The 27,446-nt window shown below is 34.8% G+C and overlaps 1 protein-coding gene across 7 annotated transcripts in view; it reads right to left on the reverse strand.

Moving 5' to 3' along the window:
- The window catches only part of scube3 (signal peptide, CUB domain, EGF-like 3), a 116,235-nt gene that overhangs the window by 51,483 nt on the left and 37,306 nt on the right, over positions 1 to 27,446 (reverse strand). For 6 of the 7 annotated variants that reach the window (XM_058764221.1, XM_058764218.1, XM_058764216.1 and 3 more), the window contains exons 3-4: positions 21,360 to 21,485; positions 13,839 to 13,973 (exon numbers count right to left, since the gene is read on the reverse strand). In XM_058764221.1, the coding sequence (XP_058620204.1) occupies positions 13,839 to 13,973; positions 21,360 to 21,485 (261 nt within the window). Of the gene's footprint in view, positions 1 to 13,838; positions 13,974 to 18,079; positions 18,220 to 21,359; positions 21,486 to 27,446 lie in introns of those variants that run through there. The other variant, XM_058764222.1, reaches the window with a different exon arrangement.

Here is a 27,446-nt window from a genome sequence, read left to right on the forward strand (position 1 = left end):
TTTAATTAGGATAGCACATTTAGCACATTATACCACATTAGATGTAAAAAAGTCATACATGACAGAATAAAAACTACCAAAAAATACATAAAGCTTGTTCACTTTTGTGTCTTGCCAGTTTATAACATATAACTTTTAAACAAGCACTGAGTTCTCTTTCACTTATTCTGCTTAAAGGAAAAATTGAAAATTTGCTGACCCTCCAGTCATCCAAGATGTAGATGAGTTTGTTTCTTCATTAGATTTGGAGAAATGTGGCATTACAACACTTGCTCACCAATGGATCCTCTGCAGTGAATGGGTGCCGTCAGAATGAGAGTCCAAATAGCTGATAAAAACATCACAATAATCCACACCACTCCAGTCCATCAGTTAACATCTTGAGAAGTGAAAAACTGTGTGTTTGTAAGAAACAAATCCATCATTAAGACATTTTAACTTCAAACTGTTGCTTCCAACTAGGAGTCCTCTATCCATAATATTGCTTTCTTCTTCGTTCTTGACTTTTCCACTGGAGCAAGTGTTATTATGGATTATAAACTCACATTTTAGCCGTAATCAATAGTTTGAAGTTAAAACGTTTCTTACAAACACGCAGTTTTTCACTTCTCAAGATGTTAACTGATGGACTGGAGTGGTGTGGATTATTGTGATGTTTTTTTTCAGCTGTTTAGACTCTCATTCTGACGGCACCCATACACTGCAGAGCATCCATTGGTGAGCAAGTGAAAAACTGGAGTGACTGATGAAATTTGGAAGGAAATCTAGTGAATGGATTTAAACACCATAATGTGTTAAATGGCTCTGATTGGTAGTTAAAAACAATCAAATTATCCAAAATACATAATATTGGCCTTTCCTTTAACTGAACTCAGAGCAGCTCAGTTTTTCCCCTTTGAATATTCTCTGCAATATTTTACCAGGAGCCTAAGGCATATTTTGTTCATACAAAGCAAAGGCAAAAACACCACAGTAATATCAAAGTTATTTCTTCAGGAACCTGAAGGATCCGGGTCTCAGATCGGCTTGCCAACAATAACAGCGATCTGACATGAAGGATGCTATCTGACGTCCTTGTATTTACAAGTAATCTTCATGTTTTTAGCACCTTTCTGGAAGAGTTGGCGCAGTAAAAAGCCACACTGATTGGTCGTTGGCTGATGTGTAAACACTCTCTTCTCACGTCCCATGAACCATACAGACTTCATTTACTGACGTGCTTTTTCCCACAAGCCAAACAGCAAACCTGCGGAGCATTTTGTGTGCCTTGTGTAACACAGAGTTGTTTCCAAACAAACATAAAAGGCCATATCAAAAGCACGCTCAATGGCACAGAAAATGTTTCATGTTCTCATTGACCTATTATGCAGCTAGAACACAAAGAAAAGAGCAAATAAATATAACATATTGCGGCTGCCACCTCTGTTCACTTCACTGGTTAACACATGAAGGAAATACTGCTACCTGTGAACAATTAAAGCCCAACACTTGCTCCTGAAGCATATAAAATGTAATTTATGGAGTGTTTACTATAAAACGTCTGCTATATTAAGGCCAGAGTACAGTGTGGTTCCCTGGGACTTTTTAAAGCATTAATGGAACAAGTTTCACAATGTTTTTTTCATAGAAAAAACTAATAAATATGTTACATAAACTACTATCTAATATAAGACATCATAATCAATATTAAAGTGCTCATTTAACTATTTTTACATAAATATTGTAGTGTTGACTACGTGTCAAGATCAACCTTTAAATACTATTATCAAAATTATTATTTGTGTGATTTGATATTGTAATAATAATAATAATTATTATTATTATTTTATTTTATTTATAATATAATTTGTTTAATATTCTTGTTTAAATTATATTTTGTCTGTCTGTCTGTCTACAGTATCTATTAGGGCTGTGAAATTAATCCAATTCGATTATCATGCGCATTTCGTCAGTAAAGCCGGTTTCTTGATTAGTAGTTATTCGTCATCACCTTCTTTCACTGACAAGCAAGGCAATATCGCATTCATAATCGAATGCGATATTGCCTTGCTTTCTATCTGAAAGCAGGTGATGGCGATTTACAGCCAATCACTGAACCGGCTTTACTAACGAGATCTATCTATCTATCTATGTACAGTATCTAGATCACTTACAAAGTGGTGAAGGGGGTAAAGTTTATGACATTATTAAATCAATGTATTCAAACAACAAATTTGCCATACAAATTGGCAATAAACATACAGAATTCTTCACCCAGAAGAGAGGAGTGCGGCAGGGCTGTAGCCTGAGTCCAACACTGTTCAACATCTACATTAATGAATTAGTGGTGTAGTTGGAACAGTCTACAGCCCCTGGACTCACTCTACAAGACAAAAAACATCAAGCTTTTGCTGTACGCAGATGATCTGGTGCTGTTGTCATCCACCCCACAGGAACAACAGCAACACCTAGACCTGCTGGAGAACTACTCCCAGAACTGGGCCCTGGCTGTAAACCTCAAAAAAGACCAACATTATGGTCTTTCAGAAAAAGCCCAGATGTCAGGAACACAGATGCTAGTCCAGTCTAGGCAGCACCGCCCTAGAACACACGATGCAGTACACTTACCTCGGCCTGATCATCGGGGAGTTTCAGTATGGCAGTGAATGCTCTCAAAGATAAAGCTCGAAGAGCTCTATATGCCATTAATTGAAAATTCCAAAATACTGAAATACCAATTCCAATTTGGTGTAAAATCTTTGATAGTGTAATTCAGCCCATAGCGCTGTATGGAAGTGAGGCATGAGGTCCACTCAGTGAACAGAGCTACACTAGATGGGACAGACATCCAACAGAAGCCCTACACACAGAATTCTGCACAACGATTCTAAAACTACAAAGGAGAACACCCAATAATACATGTAGGGCAGAATTAGGCCGATTCCCATAGATTATAAATATACAAAAAAGATCCCTCAAATTCTGGATGCATCTAAAATCAAGTCCCACAGAATCGCTACATTTTAAAGCGCTACAAACCCAAGAACTGAACCCCGAAAAAAGTCCCCTAAGTCAGCTGGTTCTGAGACTTACTAACCTGACTAACTTTACTAACACTAACCAGTCTCAGACCAGCACTGCTTCTCACCCAAACATCAAAATAAATCAAATCATCAAACAATCTAAAAATATATATCTGGAACATTGGGATTAAGAAACCAAAACACAAAGTAAATTACAACTCTAATAACTCTAATCTAATAACTCTAACTATAAAATCAAAATATGAAATAGAAGAATATCTCCAGAGTGTCAAAGACACAAAGCAGAGACAGATCCTGACCAAGTACAGGCTCGGTGAGCACAGACTAGCCATCGAGACCGGCAGACACAGAAAGAGCTGGTTACCCAGTGAACAAAGAGTGTATGCTCGCAGTGAGACAGGAGAGATCGAGACAGGGACACACTTCCTACTTCACTGTCACCAATTTAAATCAATCAGAGACATATACATCACCAAATTCACAAACATTATAAAGAAATGTACAGCTATGACCGAAGAGGAACAAATAAAGATAATACTAGGAGAGGGACGTGCCACAGCCTGAGAGACAACAGGTGAATGTGTATAATGTGTGTGTATTATGTCTGACCTCAGTGTGTTTCCCTGTCTACCACAGTGACCCTCAGCCTGTGTGTTTATATGTTAAACACTGTGGTATGAAATGTTCACACAAGTTCTTATTTGTTACACTGTTTATTTAAGTTTATATTGTTATAATGTTTTTATCCTATTATTTTGATATTTTCATTGTTATTATATTTCTCCACATATATTTCAAGCTTTGGCAATATTGTATTTTTTACAGTCATGCCAATAAAGCAATTTTGAATTAAATTGAATCTGTCTGTCTGTCTGTCTATATCTACAGTGGTGTGAAAAAGCGCTGGCCCCCTTCCTGATTTTAAAATTTTTTGCATGTTTGTCATACTTTAATGTTTCAGATCATCAAACAAATTTAAATATTAATCAAAGATAATACAAGTAAACACAACATGCAGTTTTTAAATGAAGTTTTTTATTATGAAGGGAAAACAAAATCCAAACCCACATGGCCCTGTGTGAAAAAGTGCTTGCCCCCTCCTATTAAATCATGAAAGAACTGTGATTATCTACATTATTTTAGAAAGCTGAGTTAAATTTCACTAGCCAAACCCAGGCCTGATTACTGCCAGACCTGTTGAATCAAGAAATCACTTAAATAGAACCTGTCTGACAAAGTGAAGCATGCTTAAAGAGCAACACATTATGCTGCAATCTAAAGAAATTCAAGAACAGATGAGAAACAAAATAGTTTACACGTATCAGTCTGGAAAGGCTTATAATGCCATTTCTAAGGCTTTGGGACTCCAGCAAACCATGGTCAGAGCCATTATCCACAAATGGAGAAAACTTGGAACAGTGGTGAACCTTCCCAGGAGTGGCCGGCCTACCAAAATTACTCCAAGAGCACAAAGACGACTCATCCAGGAGGTCATAAAAGAACCCAGAACAACATCTAAAGAACTGCAGGCCTCACTTGCCTCAATTAAGGTCAGTGTTCATGATTCAACAATAAGAAAGAGACTGGACAAAAACAGCATCCATGGGAGAGTTCCAAGGCAAAAGCCATTGCTGACCAAAAAGAACACAAAGGCTCGTCTCACATTTGCCAAAAAATATCTTGATTATCCCCAAGACTTTTGGGCAAATATTCTGTGGACTGATGCGACAAAAGTTGAACTTTTTAGAAGGTGTGTGTCCCGTTACATCTGGCGTAAAACCAACACAGCATTTCATAAAAAGAACATCATACCAACAGTCAAACATGGTGGTGGTAGTGTGATGGTCTGAGGCTGCTTTGCAGCTTCAGGACCTGGACGACTTGCCATAATTGATGTAACCATGAATTCTGCTCTATCAGAAAATCCTGAAGGAGAATGTCTGGCCATCAGTTTGTGACCTCAAGCTCAAGTGCACTTGGGTTATGCAGCAGGACAATGATCCCAAACACAGCAGCAAGTTCACCTCTGAATGTCTCAAGAAAAACAAAATTAAGGTTTTGGAGTGGCCAAATCAAAGTCTGGACTTAAATCCAATTGAGATGCTGTGGCATGACCTTAAACAGTCCATTCATGCTCGAAAACCCTCCAATGTTGCTGAATTAAAACAATTCTGCAAAGATGAGTGGGCCAAAATTCCTCCACAGCAATGTGAAAGACTCATTGCCAGTTATCGCAAACATTTGATTGCAGTTGTTGCTGCAAAGGGTGGCACAACCAGTTATTAGATTTAGGGGGCAAGCACTTTTTCACACAGGGCCATGTGGGTTTGGATTCTGTTTTCCCTTTATAATAAAAACTTAATTTAAAAACTGCATGTTGTGTTTACTTGTGTTATCTTTGATTAATATATAAATTTGTTTGATGATCTGAAACATTAAAGTGTGACAAACATGCAAAAAAAAATAAAAATCAGGAAGGGGGTCAACACTTTTTCACACCACTGTATCTATCTATCTATCTATCTATCTATCTATCTATCTATCTGCTATTTAAACTAACTCCGCCCACCAACGTGTGATCGGGCTAGTCAACACTACAAAAAGACATTTGTTCAACATCAGTGTCAGTAGCATAGATGATAAGGTGTGTGCTTTTTGAAGCGATCGACCTGAGTTCGAACCTGCCTTCTGCCGAACTTTTTTCTCCCTTTTCATATCTCATATCGCATCGGAAAGGCATTTATTTTCAATAAAAATTAAGGAAATAATCAAAAAGTTGAAAATAAAGTATCAGGTAGGGTTAGGGTAGGTGTAGGGAGGGCTTTATTGTCCCAATAAGGTGGCATCCATTCTATCTATCGCCAATTATATTATATTATATTATATTAAATTATGAAATAAAATATGAAAAAGAAAAAAAGACAAAAAAAGACAGCAACAAGGAGTAATTAAAAAATAATAAAAGACACACACACACACACACACACACACACACACACAAGAACAGGTTTTGAACTAGTTACTATTTAAACAATAATAATATTAAATGATCAATTATTGTTTTTTAATAACATAATGAGATAAAATATAAAATATGAAAACAAAATTGCTAAAAATATAATCATCATCACACAAATATGGGTTTTAAACTCTGTTTAGATATGTTTAAAAATGTTTGATTGCAAATGTTTGATTGTAAAAATGACTAAATGAATACAGAACTAAAGACCTCGTGGTTGACAACCAGCAAAAACACCTCATTTCACTGAGCATTTTTCAAAAAAGAAAAGACTTTTGTTAATGCAGAACATGTGTTTCATGCTAAATGACAAATTAGTGAACTTATTTCCCAAACATGTTAATTCGGAAAACGCTTGAAAACACTCGTCTCAGTTTACGACAGTCGCTGTAATCCGGCGGAAAAGGTGAAGGTAGCCGCAAAGGTCAAAATCTGCGCACGAACCACAGGCTTTAAGGCCGCGGGACAATTAAACAATTCTAACGAAGCATTAAAAATTTAACAAGTTGATATAAACGCCAACGAGTGGAAACAAAGCAGCGGTTACTGGAGGCTTGCTGTCCACAAGCACTTCCACAGAAACCAAACACAGAAACAACATTCGGATGAGCGTAATCTATCCAGACAGCACAAAACCACTTATCCACCCCAAATTATGTTCGTTCAACAAATACACCAGCAAATCTGATTCTACAAGGCCAAAAGGATAGAACAGGAGAAAACAGATATTTCATTTGCATTTCAGTTTGATTAGGCTCCGTTATAGAATTGCATTTAATCAAAAGCATCTCAACTTTGGCAGAGCTGCGTCTGCTCTTCTTTCCAGCCCAAAGCAACAGCTTTTTCAGTCTGATGAGGTTGGGCATCTGATGTTTGACACCTCAGGGATCGAGCTAAACTTTAACAGTCTAAGGTTTCCAGCGGCTGGACTGAGGTTCAGGTCATTGCAGGCCTTCAGCACGGAATCCTGGAAATGCTGTAATTGCATGTGACGAGCACCTTTGATGCCGAGCAATTATGCATTTATTTATGTGCAGAATGCGTTCTAGAAACAATCCTTGCATGGTTTCGTAATAATGTGAACTCCAGCTCGCGTCGCTGGGATACTTGTGATCGGAATGACCAGATTAGACATGTTTTCCTCGCAAACGCTCTCCGGGGTTTCTATCAAATTGGCTATGTGTATAAACATTGCACGTGCATCAGACATGCTTGATTATGCCAAAAATCATGGTCATTTTGGTTTATAGTGAGATTACAATTATTTACTCACTGACTTTGGGGGTGAAAAAAAGAGACTTACAGTTTAAAAACTATAGACAAATAAAACAAAAATGTATGAATAAATTATATAATAACTAAAATTGTACATATAAAATAAATAATAACATAAAACAAAACAAAATAAATACATATATAAAAATTATATCAAAATAAAATAAAAACAAATAAGAGCAATATAAAATAAATTAGTATAAGTAATACAATTATTACTAAAACTATGAATTGTAGTATTAATAATTGTATTACTATAGTTATTAAAATGATATTAAAAGTATTTGTAGTGCACTTTCTAACTATGAAACTACGAAAAAGAAAGCAACACTATAGGCATTTTATCTCACTTATCTTTCATTATTGTTGGAAACCAATGTCATAATTTAAAATTATTTGATGCTATAATAATATTAAATCTGAAAGTGTGAAATATGCAAATTATTAATATTATGCTAATATATGATTTACTAATTGATATTATATACATTAATTATATTACTAAAAATAATAACTTCAGTTTTAAATTTAATTTGTAAATTGAAAATATATATTCATTTATTTTATAAGTTGTAAGTAATATTACTACTACTACTACTACTAATACTAATAATAACAACAACAACAACAACAATAGTAATAATAATAATAATAATAATAATTCTTATTATTATTATTATTATAAAAAATACAATTGCTTGAATCACCTTAATCAGATTTCAAGATTTTTTGCTTTTGCATTAATTGCCCCTTGTCGTTTCATGCCAGAAATTGAACACAATAAAACCAGACATTTTTGTGCAAGACATTTGGCAAAATGCAATAATTTTATGGCCCAGGTCTCTTCTTCAATGCAAGTCCATTGGGTTAAATGTTCATTAATGTTCAAAATCATAAATTGTATTACTTACAAAGGTGAAAGTACATCTCTCAACAACACACATTGTTTGAAGGATCTTATGTGTAGTTCAAACAATGCAGGACAAATTATGCCAGCTTGCATCACTATATCAGAGCCCTCACCCTCTCCTCTCCATTCAAAACACCAATGAATACTTTTTTTTTTACTCAAAAAACATCACATTACAGAAGTTAAATATGCCACAAATGCTGTTTCACATTGCAAATGCACAGACGTTTTAATCAGCGTGTAAATATGTGACTTAACATCAACATGAAATCTCCAAAAAGCATAAATTGAGCACAAAATGTCTCTGAATCTCTTCACATTCCTGCTACGCTGGAAAAACATCCACTAAACAGCATAGTCCAGAGCTGTGTGTCTGTGTGTGTGTGTGTGTGTGTGTGTGTGTGTTAATACTCATGTAAGTCATCCGTCCAGCGAGAGCCTCTGCGTCACCTGAGTCTCAAACAAACGACACTTTAAGACGAAGGAAGCAGTCTTTTATTACTAAGTAAACATTTTCCAGAGCACTGCAACACAAAACACATGGGCTGACATTCATGAACTTTAAAAGCTATTTGTACTGTGCAGGTGTGAGAAAGTGAGGAAAACGGGTAGCGCAGTGAGACTCGTAACCGCGACTGTGATGCATTACTAACTAAACCCATCAGAGCTGACAGACTACCACAATCACTCTACACACTACACTTAACCCTTATATTCAGCTCAAATTCTGCGTATAGATTTGATGAAGGATATATTGAGCCTAACTGGACTTTTGATTCAACCTTAAAACACGCACACACACTATTAATACTTCTCACAAATAAACGGTTTTTAAAACGAAAACTGTTTTTAAACATATTCTCACAAATTAGTATGTTTTAGTATATTTATTCATATAAATTATTTATTTGTTAATTCATATTTATTTACTTAACTTATTTTAACATAAAATGTAACGTTTTAAATAAAAGAAGTGTGCTTTCTGTTCTTTCACACAGTAGACTATTTGAATTGCAAACATTTTTGAATTAAATACAAATTATATAGGAATTGTTTAGTGATTAAATATTAATATTATTAAATAAATATAAAAACGTTATCATTATTAAGAAATATTAATATTTAAAAATGTTCAATGTTCCAATAATATTTAATAATAATAATAATTTAACAACAGGTTTGAATGTTAATAGTTCTCTAATGGTGATCATTAATCTTTTTTCTTTTTTTAATAAAAATGTTTGAATTAAAGAAACATTTATATATTAGGAATTAAAGTAACAAACAGTCAAAGCAAAATCAAAAACAAACAGTCATTATGTAGGTAACAATTAAAATAGTTGTGTTTATTAACATCATACAAACATTCAAATATTAATATTAATTCATATTAAATTAAGTCAAATTAATATTAAACGACTGATTTCCTTTAAAGGTTTTTATTAATATTATACAAATATTAAAATAATATTAAGTAATGTTAATATTAAAAAGTTAATATATGTGCAATATTAATATTGAATAATATTAATGTTTCAATCATTTAACAATTTATTTGCATGTTCTCTAATGTTGGTTAATGGTTACATTAAAACATTATGACTATTAATTACTACAGGTTTGCTTCCCAGTGAAATTACATGCACAAAATGCTATCAACATAGAAAATGCCTCGGAAAGAAGTTACATTTCAGCAAAGGCATAAATGTCATAAATGTCAAAGCAAACGCCCTCAGAGACTAGAAAGTGACATAGCAAAATACTGCACATCAAGTAATCAAATTCACAACCCTAAATGAGAAAATGCCACTAAGTTTTCAAAAGAATGTCACAGGTATTTCTGACAAATCCAAAACTGATGGGAATTAAAATCAACACAACGGGTCGGGCATTTTACTTCTGCAGTGTGACATTTTCACAGGAAAGGTATTTTGAGAGTTTGCAGTGGATGCTGAGCAAGACGTGAGGCTGAAGGTGGAGTTCAGATGAGTTTGATTGGACTCACGACCTTTGACAGCCACAACAAAAGCTGCAGGACGCATTCCCCTGCTGTCTGTGACACAACAGACCCCAATCCTGCAGCACAACCCTCTTCTCCAGCGCTCGCCTGTTTGATTAGAAAGCACTTCCCATGAAATGAGTGCTCAGCCTCGGGCGGAAAACCGCTTCATTTCCTCCTGCTTCACTCTCCACCGGCTCTGCGTCCATCTGAGAGACTGCAGCGCTTGTTTAAGAAAGTGTTTGTGAAGACAACCAGACATCGCAGGTATCGACTGAGTCACAGTGACTAGTCAAAACAAACATGCAACTAAACGTCTGGATTTCATCTGTGCTGCAAAGCACAAAGATCACTGACATAATGAGCATGAGCGAGAAACTAGACATGGACTTATAGCAACCAATGTATTTCCTTCCAACATCTGAGGTTAAAGCATTTACGAATTTATGTAAATATCTTTGAATTAAATAAACAATTCATGTAGGAATTATATAGTGTTCAAACTTTTTTTTAACGATTTAAAAAAATTATATTTATTCATATTAAATTAATAAGTAATATTAATATTTTTAAAAGTTGATATTTCAGTGATAATATTGAATAATATTCATATTTAAAAAATTTAAAGAACACATTTGCATGTTCACAGTTCTCTAATTTAAATAAATGGTAATATATGACATGCAGGTAAACAATTAAAAATTTTAAATAACTTTTATTGTAAAAAAATAAAAAAATAAAATTACTGAAATGTAACAAAAATAATATTAATAAAAATATAAATTTACAATAGAAAATGAAGGCAAATCTACTAAAAATGAACTCAAATTAAAAAGTCAGTTATTAAATACTATATTAACATAAAACAGTCATTAGTTAAATAATGACAGTCAAAAGAGAAGATAATAAAGATTTTTATTAATATTATAAATATATTAAATAAATATGAATAAAATGAAGTAATATTAATATTAAAAAGTTAAGTAACATTAAATTATTAAATTAATATTCCATGTTTACGGCTCTCTAATGTTGGTCAATGGTCACATGACACATAGTTAAACAATTAAAACATCATTAATAATTTTAGTAAGTGTTTTATTTTGATTGATTTTATTTTAAAATGTGCTTGATTTCCTTAAAAACAGTTTTAAAAAAATGTAAATTAAAAAATATATTAAAAGTAATATTAATTTTAAATAGTATTAAAATGAAGTAATATTTAAAAGTTAATATTTCAGTAATATTAATATTCAATAATATCAATATTTCAAAGAACATATTTGCATGTTTACGGTTCTCTAATGTAGGTTAATGGTCACAAAACATTTAACATTCAAGTTTTTTATTAATATTATAAAAAAAATAATAATATTAAATAGTATTAATTTCAGTAACATTAATAATAAAAGTAAAAATATCAGTAATATTAATATTTAATTTAACAACACATTTGCATTTGTTCATGGTGAAATAATTTTCATTTCATATATTTATCATTTAATTGATTATTAGACCGCATACATTGAAGAAGGAACCCAATCATAAAATAATTAGATTTTGCCAAATAATAACAATCTTTTGCATAAAAAGACCAAAAGCAAAAGCAAATAGGAACCATTCTGATGTCATGTTAAAATCTAATTGAATCTTTGAATGAGCACCAATTATTAACTCTAAACTTAAAACCCTGCTTTAATGCGAAATAAATCAGCGGTGTACAAGATTCATGAAAAGCAGGAGAAACCCGATTCCTCTCATCTCATGTGTTGTCGTCTACACATGCTATCCGTCAATCCCTCATCGCACTGGGACGATGAGTTACGTCACTCTCGCTGTCGGCTTGTCCAACATCGTCTCTTCCTAAACCGCAGATATCTGAAGCAACAATAACGTAATGGCAAACAGATCTGCAGCCGATCACAAACAGAAGTGTACAGCGTTTCCACATCGAAGCGTTTGTGGATTTATGCTGCCTGAACCTCTCAGTCCAAGAGGTTTTAATCTGGTAGCAATAAAACTAATATTAACATGAAATATGAGGGATTATGATGGTATTTATCAAACTCTTTCCAACATGGGAAAAAAAAAAAGACAATAAAAGAAACAATAAATGAAACATACGGTCCACGACTCAAATAACAGTGTGCTTATGAAATGCAAACAATGACGAGTTCAGTCGGCCAAAAGCATCTCCTGAGATTGGGCTTTGAAGAGAACTCCACTGTTCCGCTGACATTGTTAAATCACGGTGTAAACGGCACAGAAATAACTACTGCGTTCAGAATGAAACACGTTCCTATTACTAACTGAGTACTATGCAGTAAATACTGCGTATAGACTACTATTCTTTCGAAAATAGCAAGTGAAACAATAGTATTTCAATAGTGCTCATTCAACAATAGTATTATATTAACTTATTCGGAGAAAACCGGTAGTTCTATGAGAAATCAGACATTTGAGCCCCCCCATATTGCCAAAATGGCATGATCATAACACCACGCAAATATTCGACTGTGAGATTGGGAGTCGAATCAGGCTCCTTCTATGGAAGCATCGAATCGTCGACTATTTGGGGTCATCCCTATAAAAAATATATAAATATTTATAATAAAAATTATAAAATCACAAGAATTTACTAAAAAAAACAAAACAAAACTACACTTTAAAAAAATGCAACATAAAATAAAAAGTAAACTCAAAATATTAATAAATACTATAATAATATAAAAATAATACTAAAATATCACTGATTGTCATATGACCCCATCACATTGCATATGAGTGGCATCCAGTTATTTAATTAAGCACAGTAAATAGTTAGTAAATAGCAAATTTGATTTAATTTTGTGTAGAAAGATCTACATTTTTATATTCCAATCAAATAACATATATATACACTATATATATACACACACACACACATATACATATATATATATATATATAAATAATTATTCTCGTATTTCCAAAATCCATCCATCCATCCATCCATCAATCAACCAATCAAATCAATCAATCAATCTTTAATAGTGGAAATAAAGTAGATTTAAATACTAAAACCTAAATTAAAAAAAGGATATAAAAAAATATAAATATTTACAATAAAAAGGACAAAAGACAAAACGTGTAAAAAAAAAAAAAAAAAAAAACTTACATAAAAATAAAAGTTGACTCAAAATATTAATAAATACCATAATAGTATATAAATAATATTAAAATATCACTGGTTGTCACATGGCCTCATTGACTATAAGTGGTATCCAGTTATTTAATATTGCAAATATAATAAATAGTTGTTGTTGTACATTGGCATATTAAATTGTTTAAATGTAATATTGTTTTGATTATAATATAAAAGTTAAGTTCTGAAGTTTTCATATTCCAATCAATGAATGAGTCAAAATAGAGATGTTAAACACTTTCCAGATCATTCATCAAGTTGAGCACATTGCATTATGAAATATCCAGCAGTGTCCTCTGAATTATACTGCACAATAAACAAATCTATTATGTGGTTAAAAATCCACATACTGTGCCCAGTATACATACTATATCCTGCAGAGACAGTAAGAGTAGCATGTTAGCGGCGTGCTGTGATCAGGCGCTCACCTTTGGGTCTCTGGATGCAGGTGTGCTGGTTGTCGGACAGGAGAAATCCGTCGCGGCACCGGCACTCATAACTCCCCATCATGTTAACACAGACCTGCTGGCATCCGCCGTTTCCTTCCGCGCACTCGTCAACATCTGACGGAGACACAGATAAACAGATGAGTACAAATATAGCCATATTATTAGAACTGTGGGATTACAAGTATGCCTAATAATATGTACATATCTATACAATACCGCTACCATTCAAAGTTTAGGGTTGTATGATTTGGTTCTGAAAGAAGTCTCTAATGTATGGAAGCTTGTTTCTGCCATGGGATAAAAAAGGTACAGTGATTGCAACTTTTAATCTCACAAATTCATCTCGCAATTCTGACTTTATTCATCGCAATTTAGATTTAATGTCTTGTGATTCTGACTTTACATCTCACAATTCTGACTTTATATTATAATTTAGACTTTATATCTTACATCTCGCAATTCTCACTTTTTGTCTCGCAATTCTCACTTTATATTATAATTTAGACTTTACGTCTTGCAATTCTTACTTTTTGTCTCGTAATTCTGACTTTACGTCTCGCAATTCTGACTTTATATTATAATTTAGACTTTACGTCTTGCAATTCTTACTTTTTGTCTCGCAATTCTGACTTTACGTCTCGCAATTCTGACTTTATATTATAATTTAGACTTTACATCTCAAAATTCTGACTTCACATCTCGCAATTCTCACTTTTTGTCTCGCATAATTCTGACTTTATATTATAATTTAGACTTTACGTCTTGCAATTCTTACTTTTTGTCTCGTAATTCTGACTTTACATCTCGCAATTCTGACTTTATATTATAATTTAGACTTTACGTCTTGCAATTCTTACTTTTTGTCTCGCAATTCTGACTTTACGTCTCGCAATTCTGACTTTATATTATAATTTAGACTTTACATCTCAAAATTCTGACTTCACATCTCGCAATTCTCACTTTTTGTCTCGCAATTCTGACTTTATATCATAATTTAGACTTTACATCTCAAAATTGTGACTTGACGTCTCACAATTCTGACTTTATATTATAATTTAGACTTTATATCTTACATCTCGCAATTCTGGCTTTACGTTTTTTTGCTGTTTGAATATTTTTTTCAACCCTGGAAATTTCAAAAGAACAGTATTTATTTGGAATAAAATTATTTGTAACATTATGTCTTTACTGTCAATTTTGATCAATGTAATGTATCCTTGGTGTATAAAAGTATTAATTTCTTATAAAAAAAATAAAAATAAAAAAAACTGACGTATACAGTAACTAATATTTAAATTTTAACAATACAAAACATTTATTGAAACGAAACTGCAAAAATGGCTTGTTCTGAAATCATCACAACTACAAATTTGATTGTGTTGTTACTCATTTCGCATACAAAGGGAGCAGCCAATCATAAGACAGTTCATTTGCATATAGAAGGTAGAGTGAAAAATGGTCACTTTTGTGCACAACACCTTAATAAAAAGCGAATTACAGGGCATAACCTCATGAATCTGAACCTCCCGTTCCCGCTGTTTGTTTTCTTCCTCAATCTAAACAGTCCACAGCTACATTTTCACAGCTCTGATGTCCTTTTGTGATGTTGATATGTGACTAGCCTCAGAAACAGACGCCGTTAGATCATTAATCAGCACATCTTGGTGATTTCATGCAGTCTCTCATTCTGCCAGTCTCTAAATAATGACCAGAAATACTAAATAATGTCTTAAAACGCACACTTGCAGGGAGCTTAGCATGAGGGTTAGGGGACAGAACATATTATTAGCTCAGAATAAAAAATTAGAAGTCAATGCAAAGTCTCACCATGATAGAAAAACAAAGCCGCTTGTGTTGATAGACTCATCGTCTTTTGGGATTTATGGATCATTACACAAACTGATCATTCAACGGCTGATTAAAAGCCAATACATTTCAACCTGCAGTATGCTGTTAAATGACATCAGGGCCCTTTCCTGAACTCAGACTGATCCTAAATCAACATGACATCTGAATTATTTGAGTCAGAGATTAGTCTGTCTTTGATTGATGCAGATTTTAAGCCTATTTTAAAACTGTACCGTGGTTACTATGATATCACCAAAATATTAGTTAGTACTGTAAAATCATAATAAATGAATCCTGGATTTTCTTTAAATAATGTCAGACTCTGCTGAATCCTCCTTTCATTTTGTTTTATTTTTCGATGACATTGGTGGTTGATACTAGGCTATAGCAGTCTTATTGTGGTAACAGTATCTGTATAGTGTTTTAGGAAACTATACTGTAATTACCATGTTTTTTTGTTTTTTTTTGTAAAGGATAATTTACACAAATAAAAAATCTTCATTTTTGAAGATAATAAATAAATAATAAATAAATAAATATAATACAATACGATATAAAATTATTTTAAATTATAAATAATAATATTATTTTTAAAAATGTTTCTCAAAAATTCCTTCTGCCTTTTTCCAATAAATAAATAAATAAAATCAACTCTAATAATAATAAAAATAATAATAAATAGAAAACAAACAAACATATATAATATAAACAATAATACATGGAATTGTTTAGTGCATAAATACATTTACTGAAATAAAAATCAATAATAATAATAATAAACAATAAATTATTCAAAATACTAAATAAATAAAAAGCAGTTATTATTGCAAAACTGTAAAAATGTTTTTTTCTGTAAATAAATAAATAAATAAATAAAATAAAATGTAAAATTGATTAGAAAACAAACAAACAATAAAATATAATACAATACAATGTACAATTATTTTAATATTATCATACTATAATAATATATATATAAATATGAACAGAAACTTGGACATTGAGAAGATGCTGCAGGCATGTGACATGATTGAGGTTGAAACATACTGTACGTAACATAAATGGTTGCTGATTTCAAGCCGATGAGACGCACACACTGTCTAACGCATGATGAGAGACTTTAGTATCGCTAACAGCAGGTGTTGAGTCGAGTTTAACCCACTTAACACTAAAACTCTGTCCTATGAGGGCACAAGCCGTCAAACTGACAAATGTGTGAGTGTTTGTTCTCATTCGAGACGTGTCTGTGTGTCGTCTGCCTCTCTGAGGATGAGACTGCAACCTGATCTCTTTTCAGATAACGTCTCATCAGAGTCAGGCTGCTGTATACACAAGCTCACGCTTAATAAACCCTCATGCGAAACTAATTTTCTGTCTATTTGTCCAATGCACTGAGGCCTTGGGATAGAGTTTCCAATCTAGGCCATTTTCAGCCGAGCCGAGGGGGGAATATAACCATTTCCCAGCACTCATGTTCACTCTCTCTCTCTCTCTCTCTCTCTCTCACACACACACACACACACACACACACACTCACTCAAAGTCAGACTCACATTCCCACCATTGGACAATTGCGACGAAGTTATCAGCATCAAATTCTGTCCTTGCTGAAAGTGAAAATACCGTATGAAATAATGGAAACATGCAGGATTTTGAACCAATCCGATGTTATTGTGGGCGTGGCTACCAAACATATAAAAATTACAAAGGCCAGAAATGTATTCCATGCAAGCATGCAAAGAAAATGCATTGTCATAACGTGAAATTGTATCAGTACATTTTAAACACTGAATATTTGGGAGGAGCAAAAAAACAGTGTATTTATTTATTCACGAGATATATATCAATATCTGTGTGCGTGTGTGTGAGTCTGGTGAATAAATAGATTAAATGATTAAATTCAACTTACTACTACTGCTAATACTACTACTAATAATAAATTGATATAAAATTAATAACAAATCATCATGAATACAAAATAAACAAATGATTAATAGATTAATTAAACAGGATGTCATGTAATTAATTTGATCAGAAATCTGTTCAGTTATTATCTTATTTTTTAAGGAAACAAATATGCTCAATATTAGTAGTTGACATGAAAGAAAACAGAAAGCAATTTAGCAATGCTAAGAATGAAATGCGCACTTGCATTGCATTATAAATTGTGTATTGACATTTCAGAACACCGAGTGAAATTGAGCATCAAAAGCATCCACATTCACTACTAACGTATCTGTCGGCTCTAAGCATTTGGAAAGCATTTATGGTAACGGCGGTCTGTTTGCACAGAGCTTGCTTTAGTATCTTTGCATGTGCGAGAGCCTCGCGCTTCAAACCCCAAACACCTTGCTCCCGCAGCATAAACAAACCCCTGATTTCCTGCCGCCGCTGAGTTTGGTGAAGCTGTGCCGGTCAGCGGACGGCGTTAGCGACATGTGTTCTGCGCAGATCGCGGCTCGCGTCCAAAGCAAATATTTGGAAAAGGAACAGGATTCTGGTGAAACCCGGAGCAGAGCTCATGCTATTTGCACTTAAAACATTTCTTAAAAAATCTCCTGAGAGGATTCCTGTGCTGAAGAATTACCTCTCTCTCCCTCTCTTTCCCTCTCTTTCCTTCTCTTATTCCTCGTCCTCTATTCCTTCCCCCTTTCTCACTCTTTCCCTCCTCTGCAACTCGCTGAATGTTCAAGACGATCAATCACTCAAAATCAGTTTATGAGGTTATTTCCCAATCTTCCAGCAGTACTTGTATTTATGGCTTTCTATTTAAGATACTTTGGAGAATTTTATTTTTGCACCTATCTACCTATCTATCTATCTATCTATCTATCTATCTATCTAATGCTTTGTATATTTAATTATATAGGCTTTCTATTTCACACACACACACACACACACACACACACACACACACACACACACACACACACACACACACACATACATACACACACACACACACACACAGTGCAGTAACCCAGCTGCAGTTTGATTGAGATTAATTGAAATGCACAATGAAAAACTAGATTTTTGAAAATTGTTAAGAAGATACATATTATGAAAATACAGAAATGTGTAAATATATATAAATATAATGTATATATTATTATTAAAAATACATTTTTATATTATTATAATTTACATTCAAGCGTTCAGGTTTTACAGTGAAAATAATTGAATCGCAATTAAATATGCAAATATTATGCAGTTTTAATTTGATGAATAATTTTGAATTTGTGTCCCATTGTTTACCCACCAAAATAAATTTAAATTAACAAATAAACTCTATTTAATAAATATTAATGTCAAAATATGTCATTTTTAGCTAAAACATAAAATAAGCTAGTAAAATACATGATAAGAAGAACAATTGCAATTCAATATCCCATTATCAAATTTTAAATGCTTAGCATAAACAAACCCTGAGTGGGAGATTTTCAAAATCTAATCATATAATATCTTTAAAAAAAAAAAAAAAAAAAAGTACAGCAAGCACAGCCAAGGCTAAAATGATCTACAGAAAGCTTGAATAGAGGCTGTTTGAGTTGAAGAAAAACAGGAGGAACATCAATAAAAGCACTGCAATCAGCCAGCTGTTTCTCACAGTTTCTGTAAATCAATGTTAAAAGCTCCATACAGACACAACCTGCGCACTGATCGCATGAAATAAACAGACAAAATCAACACTGTCTTCATTCATCAGCATTCCCCATAACATCACTCCGTTACCGACTGAAAACAAGACAAATACTCAAATCAAGTACATACAGTAGCGTACAATTGTTTTATTGAATAATAATTAGAAATGTGAGCAAAGAGCAAGTTCAAATGTCATTTACAATCTGAGCTCTAAAGGGAAGCAAAAATAAGATCCAAACCCTCACGAATAAAGCGAAGTCCACACAAAAGTGTCTTTTCTGCATAGATTACAAGACTTTTGACTTTCCTTCCCACTGAAAACACCATGGAAACAAAGCGACCTGTTATTTTTAGCCTTCAAACCAAGAACACACTAACCTTGGAGCAAAAGTTACTTAGTATCCTAAAGAAACCTCGGAAGGAGGAGAGAGATGGGAGTCGATAGATTAAAGTTACTGCAGAAGTGGGTTGTTTATTTTAGCCACAGTTCATCTGTGTAAAGCGTTCATTTGTGAAGAACAGAACGCAGAGTTACAAAAGAGTTAGTGAAGGGTGTATGAGAGATAACAGACAGGCTGGGAAATCAAAAGAGCAGATATAGACGATCAGAGGCGCGTACAGCGGTACAGCTCATCCATACAGCTGCGCAAACCATCCACGGCTAAACATGAGACTCACGCTAAATGGGTTGGAACAAAACGGTCGTGTGTGTGACGAGATGAAGCAAGAGCAATTCAGAGCAATCTGAGTATGCAATATATATATTTTCAATATTTATTACTGGAAAAGCATGTTATCATTAACACAACATATAGGGTACTGTCAGGGAAAAAATGACTATATGTGTAAAATACTAAAATACTGTATTGCAAATGTCACTTTATAATATTATATTTAATAATTCTATTCATATTTCTAGAAATATTTATTTTCAGTATATATTTTCAATACTAATCAATACTTCAATACTTGAAGTTCATTTATATATGTGATTAAATGTAACATTCATTGACTAGTAATTTTAATGAGCCTTAATGATCTAAATTATCCCAAATTGCCCTTTAGCATATTTAATATTTGTCCCAAATATAAATTTAATATTAATATTTATTTTTATAAAGTTATCAAACAAATCATGCCAATTTATTCCCAAAAATAAAATACAAAAATAAATTCTAAACTATATTATACCATTTTAAATGTTCACATTTTTGTGACAAAACATTAATAATTGCATCATTAATTTAGTCTTTTTGCATTTTGAGAATAAAAATGATCAAAATTGGAGTTGGTTTTCGAATTCAACTGTCATTCAGATAATAATCAGATTGCTTCGAGCTCTGCCAGAGAAAACCTCAATATTCGAAAATGTGTTTTAAAAAATGGCAGATGGGATCTTTATATGTCTATGAAGGTCTGAAATAGCAGTGCTCTGCACCGTGCGGTGCGAGTAAAACCCACATAACCCACACAAACACTCCGAGAAAAGCCACCGATCACAGCAAAGCAGTAATTTCATGACTTTATTGGGCCGATTGTTCGATGTGCCGGACATCTGTTTTGAGTTAAAGCGCCGAGGTCAGTATAAGACTGCAACCCGATGTAAATCTCCCACACAAACGCCCCGTACACACACATTCCCCTCAGATTGACTCAACTGACCTGGAACGGCTGGGCATAAGAGCCACCGAATGTCAAAAACGTGAGCTCACGCAGTCTGAAAATACAATTAATACCACAGAACTGTGTGCTCAGCAGTCACAGCCCAAATCTGACAGATTTATCGCCCTCTTCTATCGGTTAACCACACAAACCGCTTGGTTTTGACTCGGAGGACAGAGTGACGCGTTCTGAGCGGAGCTTGATTAGGCACGCCTGACTATCAACCGTTATAAGTTGGGTTCCAGCAATAATGTTTGTTTGTCTTGAGTGGAATGAAGTCCTGAGAGGACGCAGATCATCACACACACTTTATATGTTTGTTCCATATGTAAAGCAGCGATGGCTTACCCAGGCAGTTGTGTCCGTCGTGGGCCAAGCGAAAGCCGTCGTAGCACGTACATCTGTAGTTTCCAGGGATGTTGATGCACTCGTGAACGCATCCTCCATTATATTCACTGGCACACTCATCGATATCTGCAAGAACAATCACATTAAATGTTAAAGAGCATATATCATGGATAATTGTTGCTCTTTTGAAGCCAAAGGTTTTGGGGTCTTCATACTTTTATTAAGGAAGGCTGCATAAAATTGATCAAAAGTGACAGTAAAGGCATTTATAATGTTACAAAAGATTTATATTTCAAATAAATGTTGTTCTTTTGAACTTTCTATTCAGCAAAGAATCCTGAAAAGTAAATGTATCTCGCTTTCCAAAAAAATACGAAGTGGCACAACTGTTTTCAACATTGATAATAATCAGAAATGTTTCTTGAGCAGCAAATTAGCATTTTAGAATGATTTCTGAAGGATCATGTGACACTGAAGACTGGAGTAATGATGCTGAAAACTCAGATTTAATCACAGGAATAAATCACATTTTACAATAAATTCACAGAGAAAACAGTTATTTTAAATTGTAATAATATTTCACAATTTAACTGATTTCACTGAATTTTTAACCAAATAAATTTAGCTTTGGTGAGCATAAGAGACTCTTTCAAAAACATTAACAAAATCAACTACAAACTTTTGAATGCTGGTGTGTATACATTTAAATATTCATGTACACAAATATAATCAGATTATACATTTATTTATTAATATAATATTTAATACAATTTAAATTGTAATATTTTTTATATTTTTAATTCTGTTTTGGTTTACACTCCTCTGTGCGCTTTTTGGTAAAACACCGTAACAGAATAGCAGACCTAAAAAGTGAATTATTTTTTTAAGCGGCGTTTTTCTTTCTATTTATTTTTTTTATTACATTTTTTTTTGTTTCCTCTCCCGGAATGGCCTTGTCAGCCGTCCAACTCCTGTGCCTGGAGCAGATGGACCGTTCGCTGGAGGACCATACCAGGGACTTTCTCGATCTGGTGTGCTTTACCAACTTCCCGGACCGCTCACTCTGTGTTTTCTACATCTCCAGCTTGAGCGAGCGGTGTAAGGCACACCTGCCAGCGAACGGTCCCAAAGAGGATTTCGCCGCTTGTGTGGAGTGGGTGCTGGAGAATAATGGACTTCTCCGCCAGCCCCTCAGATGAGGATATCTCCAGCCCCACTCCGAACCACATACCAGCCAGCCGTCACCCCGCTATACGCAGATACTGCCTGAGCCCACTGCAGATGGAGAGCCTGAGCCCGCTGCGACTGAGCCTCAACCATCCTCTGACCAAGTGCGTGAGCCGGCAACATCGTCCGTCTTCGAGGGAGTTTTGGTGGTGCACGAGGGCTTGGAGTGAAGCTCCGCCCACACAGGGTGAGCTGCATCTGGTTTCTGGGAGTTATAAAGAGGAACTAATGGACATCTTCCAGATGGACCTGATAGTCTGGTTTGGAGAAGTACTAACCTGTGCTCCTGAATCTCCTGCGTCTCCGCTGGTTCCGTACAGCCCTGAATCTCCTGCGTCTCCGCTGGTTCCGTCCAGCCCTGAATCTCCTGTGTCTCTGCTGTTTCCGTTCAGCTCAAGTCCTCCTGTGTTCCCTCCCAGCCTCCCTCTCCCGCCTCCTCTCAAACCAGCTAGTTCCTCGCCTCCATCTCCGCTGATGCCTGTCAGTCCCTCAGCTCACCCTCAGTCAGTGCCTGCCATGCGCTCTGTTCCGCCGCCTCGGGACTTCTCCAGCTCCGCCCAGACTTGCGGATCCCCTGTCTCCATTTCCAGCCTCCGAGCCTTGGACTACACTTCGGTCCTCCGACCCGTCGGCTCCGCCTCGGCTCCTAGCTCCCTCGTCTCCACCGTTGCCCGTCATCCCACTGGCTTCACCGGGCTCCCTCGTCCCTCCGGCTCCGCCTTGGTCAGTCGTCGACCATCCGCCGCCACGGGACTCCACTCCTCTGGCTTTGCCTCGTCACTCCATCCCTCCGGCTCTGTCAGGCTCCTACTTTCCTCCAGCTCCACCTTCATCCTCAGTCGCACCGGCTCCACCGCGGCCTTTCGGATCCCCGCCTCAGTTGCCTGAGCCTTCAGCTCTGCCTCGGCCCTCCAGATCCTCAGTTTCGCCCCGGCTCTCCATCTGCTCCGTTCCACCTGGGTCTCCACCTCCCGCCGTCAACTCCGTTGTGGGCTGCCATCCTGGCTGGCCTCTGGATTGCCACCTGGCTCCTCCTGCTCCGGGCTCCTCCCTGGCTCCTTCCTCCATCGACTCCACCCTGGCCCTATGAACTTTGTCTGCTATTATTTGATCATTGTGTTTTGCTACCCCTCGCTCCTGGATTATCTCTGATTGGAAAGACACTGTTTTGGTTTACACTCCTCCTTCGTGCACTTTTTGGTAAAACACCGTAACACACACAATTTTATATTACTGTATACAACATTTTAAGAATATTTAGCACAATTTTAGCTTATTTGCAGTCTGCTTAGATTGTCCTGCAGTGTGACAAATGTCTAAATCTATGCATAGCTATGCACAGACAGACAGACGAGGTCTCATGAAAATGCATATAAATAGTACGCCAAATAAAAACGAAAACTCGTGGTATTGATACGCAAATATGGACTTTGGTGTATATATGATACGACTATGCATATAAAACGCAGTTTTCGCATGCATATAATACACATCTACCCCACAACCCTAATCATACCCATCGCATAGCATATACATGCAAAAGTCCATTTTTGCGTATCAATACCACGAGTTTTCATTTTTATTTGACGTAATATTATACTCAATTTCATGAGATCGGGTTGCAGACAGACAGACAGAGAGAGATAGATAGATATGCACTTTTGCATATCAACAGCTAATAAGTATTCAATAACTTTTGTGAGGAGTTTAGCCAACAACAACAGAGGTCATTTACATAATCTTAAAGGTACAGTACCAAAACAGACTGTTTATTTCTGAGGTCCTTGAAAATCCTTTTTTGCTGATGAAACCTTGACTAACATTTTAAGTTGATTTCAAAAAGAGTAGAATATCACCCATTTAAAATGCATCTGCTCAAACATCTTTAATTTGTTCCTAATTAATTTATCTAGCTCAATATGAGCTTCTGTGTGCCAGTAACTGCGATGATTATAGTGAATTATGCCTCATGTTTGGATGGCGAGAGCAGCTGAATAAACATCTCTGAGCCGGAGAGAGAAGTGGATGTCTGTGGAGGGGGACGCAGGCCATCCCCTCTCATTTGACGCCCAATTGAGCACTAATTACCCAGACTCCTCTGCTCTGCTTTGTAGTCGTCTGGGCTCAGTGAGTATGGAGAGAGACGCTCGCTGTCTGGAGTACAGCGCTTTATTTGTCTTTATTCCTGAATGCTTTTTATCCCACCTCCAACACAGTACAAAGTCTTTGCACTTTTGCTTTTTATTTCGGTTCTGCGCCAGCTTCACTCCGTCGAATTACAAACTATTTTACCTCGGCTAATGCGTCTCCATATGAGGCCGAGCGATCTACGGCACAGGCAATTTCGAGAAGTGGAGGAAAAAAGCGTTTTGCACTATTCATTATGGTCGTATTGTTTACGGGTCATTCGTTTCAAGCTGAGGAGACTGCAGATGTGGAATAAACGTTCATTCTGCATCCAAGAGACATAATAAATAGCCTATTAAGACTCGGATGATGGACTTTACTGTGGACATATTGATTGAACGATGCAAAATGAACCTGAAAACATCTAGAACTGTATGCATGGATGGACTTTGCTGAAAACACCAACAATTGATTAAGGCTGGTTTAGGGTTGACATAACTTAGACAACAGCGTCCATCAGTGATATACTTCATATAAGATGAAGTTTATTATTTTGTAATAATTTAAGATAAAATGCATTATTTGTATGCAAACTTCATTTGTCACACCACATGAAAATTTAAACAAACTGCACATAAGCTAAAAGTAAGTAATGATGACCTTACAATATTTTATTAAAATATTATATGATATTATAAAATAGTATATATATATATATCTTGTATAATATTTGTGTGCGGGTTTTTATTATTGACAGACAAAATGCAATATTTATACACTGAATATGTGTGTAATATTCATTTGTCATAGGACAATTAAAATGTAATCCAAATAAGCTAAAAGCATGACGTTCAAGTATTCTAAAATAAAAGATAAAATAAGATATAATATTATAATTTTTTTATTTATATATATTTTTAATTTATACTATTATTTTTTACATTTTATTAAGAGACAAAATTGAATATTTGTACATTGTCCTGCAGTATGATAAATTAATGTACATTAATTTAAGCAACCTGCAAATAAACTAGAAGCAAGTGATTGTGACCTTAAAACTATTATGTAAGATAAGAATAGTGTATATATATATATATATACACTATTATATAATATTATAAAATATTTTAATAAAATATTTTATGTATGATTTTATAATTCTAATACAAACTTCTAAAACCAAATGGAATATTTGTATATTGAATATGAATATGTGTGAAAAATTCATTTGTCACACCGCAGAACAACTAAGCCAAAAGCAGGAAATGGTAAGCAAAAATATCCCATTAAAATATGAATATTATAAACTAGCATATATATGATATCTTGTATAATATTTTCATGCATTTTTGATTGAGAGACAAAATGCAATTATTTGTATGATGAAAATGTGAAAAATTTATTAATCACACCACATGACAATTTAACAGGACTGCAAATGAGCTAAAAGCAAAAATGCATTTTGTATCTAATTACATTATTATTATATTTACATACAAGTATACACAACCAGTCAAAAGTTGTTAACATATTCGACCGCATTTATGTTCCTTGTGATCTTAAAAACCTTTTGATCTAAAGCTTTATGCGTAAATGCATGAAATTAGTTTTGAAGATCTATAAACTGTGCCTAAATATAAATATAAAAAGAAATAAAGAAATAAAACCCTTGCTGGTTAAGCTAGTTAAGAAGTGTGACCAGCCAAACAGGCGAGCGCTGCTTTCTCAAGGCTCAGGCCTGTTATTTACCCCAAACCCACGTTATTTGTAGCAAATAGCTATCAAGAGTTTTGCAATAGCTTTCAGAGGATTAGGATCCGGTTCTGCTGCTTGTCTTTTTGCACGTGGTGAAGTATATTTGAACAGCGATGCTCATATCTCCCCAGCGCACATTTGTGTTTCCGCACCATATCAAGGGCTTTACGCCACTGATCCCGGTTCAGTCAGGAGTGCCGTTTTAACGCAGCGCAAACATTCCAAAACGCATTCACTTTCCAATGTTTTGCCTGGGCTTACGATGTTTGTATCCAGAAAGGATCACATTGGCTAAGTGGGTCCAAAAGCAGCATACACTTCTCCAAATACAATTGAGCTGCAAAAACTTCCCCTAAAGGCAAACGGCCACGAGAAAACAAGACATGACCACATCTTTGTCCAGTATAGTTAGTGTAGCATCTGTGTGCTGAGAGCCACTGACACTGATGAACTAACTGTCCTAAAGAAACAAAATGTCCAATGAACGCAATGATGAACGTACGATGCAAGTAAGATATACAAGACAGCTTCAGTGATTATAACAAGTTTTTTTGAGAGTGCTTAAACTCTTGCTAGATAGATGATAGCAAATAATCTTTGGTCCCTTTCTGTATACAATATATAGAGCTGGGTAGTAATTGATTACATGTAATCTGGATTACGTAATCAGATTCCAAAAATTAAGTTCTTGTAATTTGATTACATTTAAAATACTTGTAATCAGACTACAGTTACTTTTTTAATGAATACATATCAACATACAGTAATAGAAATGTATTTATTATCTTTAATTCTTCATTTTCATCATTTAAATTACTAAAATAGCCTACTGCTTATATAAATTCAGAAAGTCTTCCAGTTTTGTGGATATTCACACAAAGACCAGTCACTAGTCAGGTGGCTATAATTACACCGAAAATTGAGAGGCCACACAGCATTTCAACACTGGGTTTTAAGCAGTGTTTTCTCAACATTTCA

The sequence above is a fragment of the Onychostoma macrolepis genome, chromosome 23 (genome assembly GCF_012432095.1).
Source record: "Onychostoma macrolepis isolate SWU-2019 chromosome 23, ASM1243209v1, whole genome shotgun sequence".
Taxonomy (NCBI): Eukaryota; Metazoa; Chordata; class Actinopteri; order Cypriniformes; family Cyprinidae; genus Onychostoma; species Onychostoma macrolepis.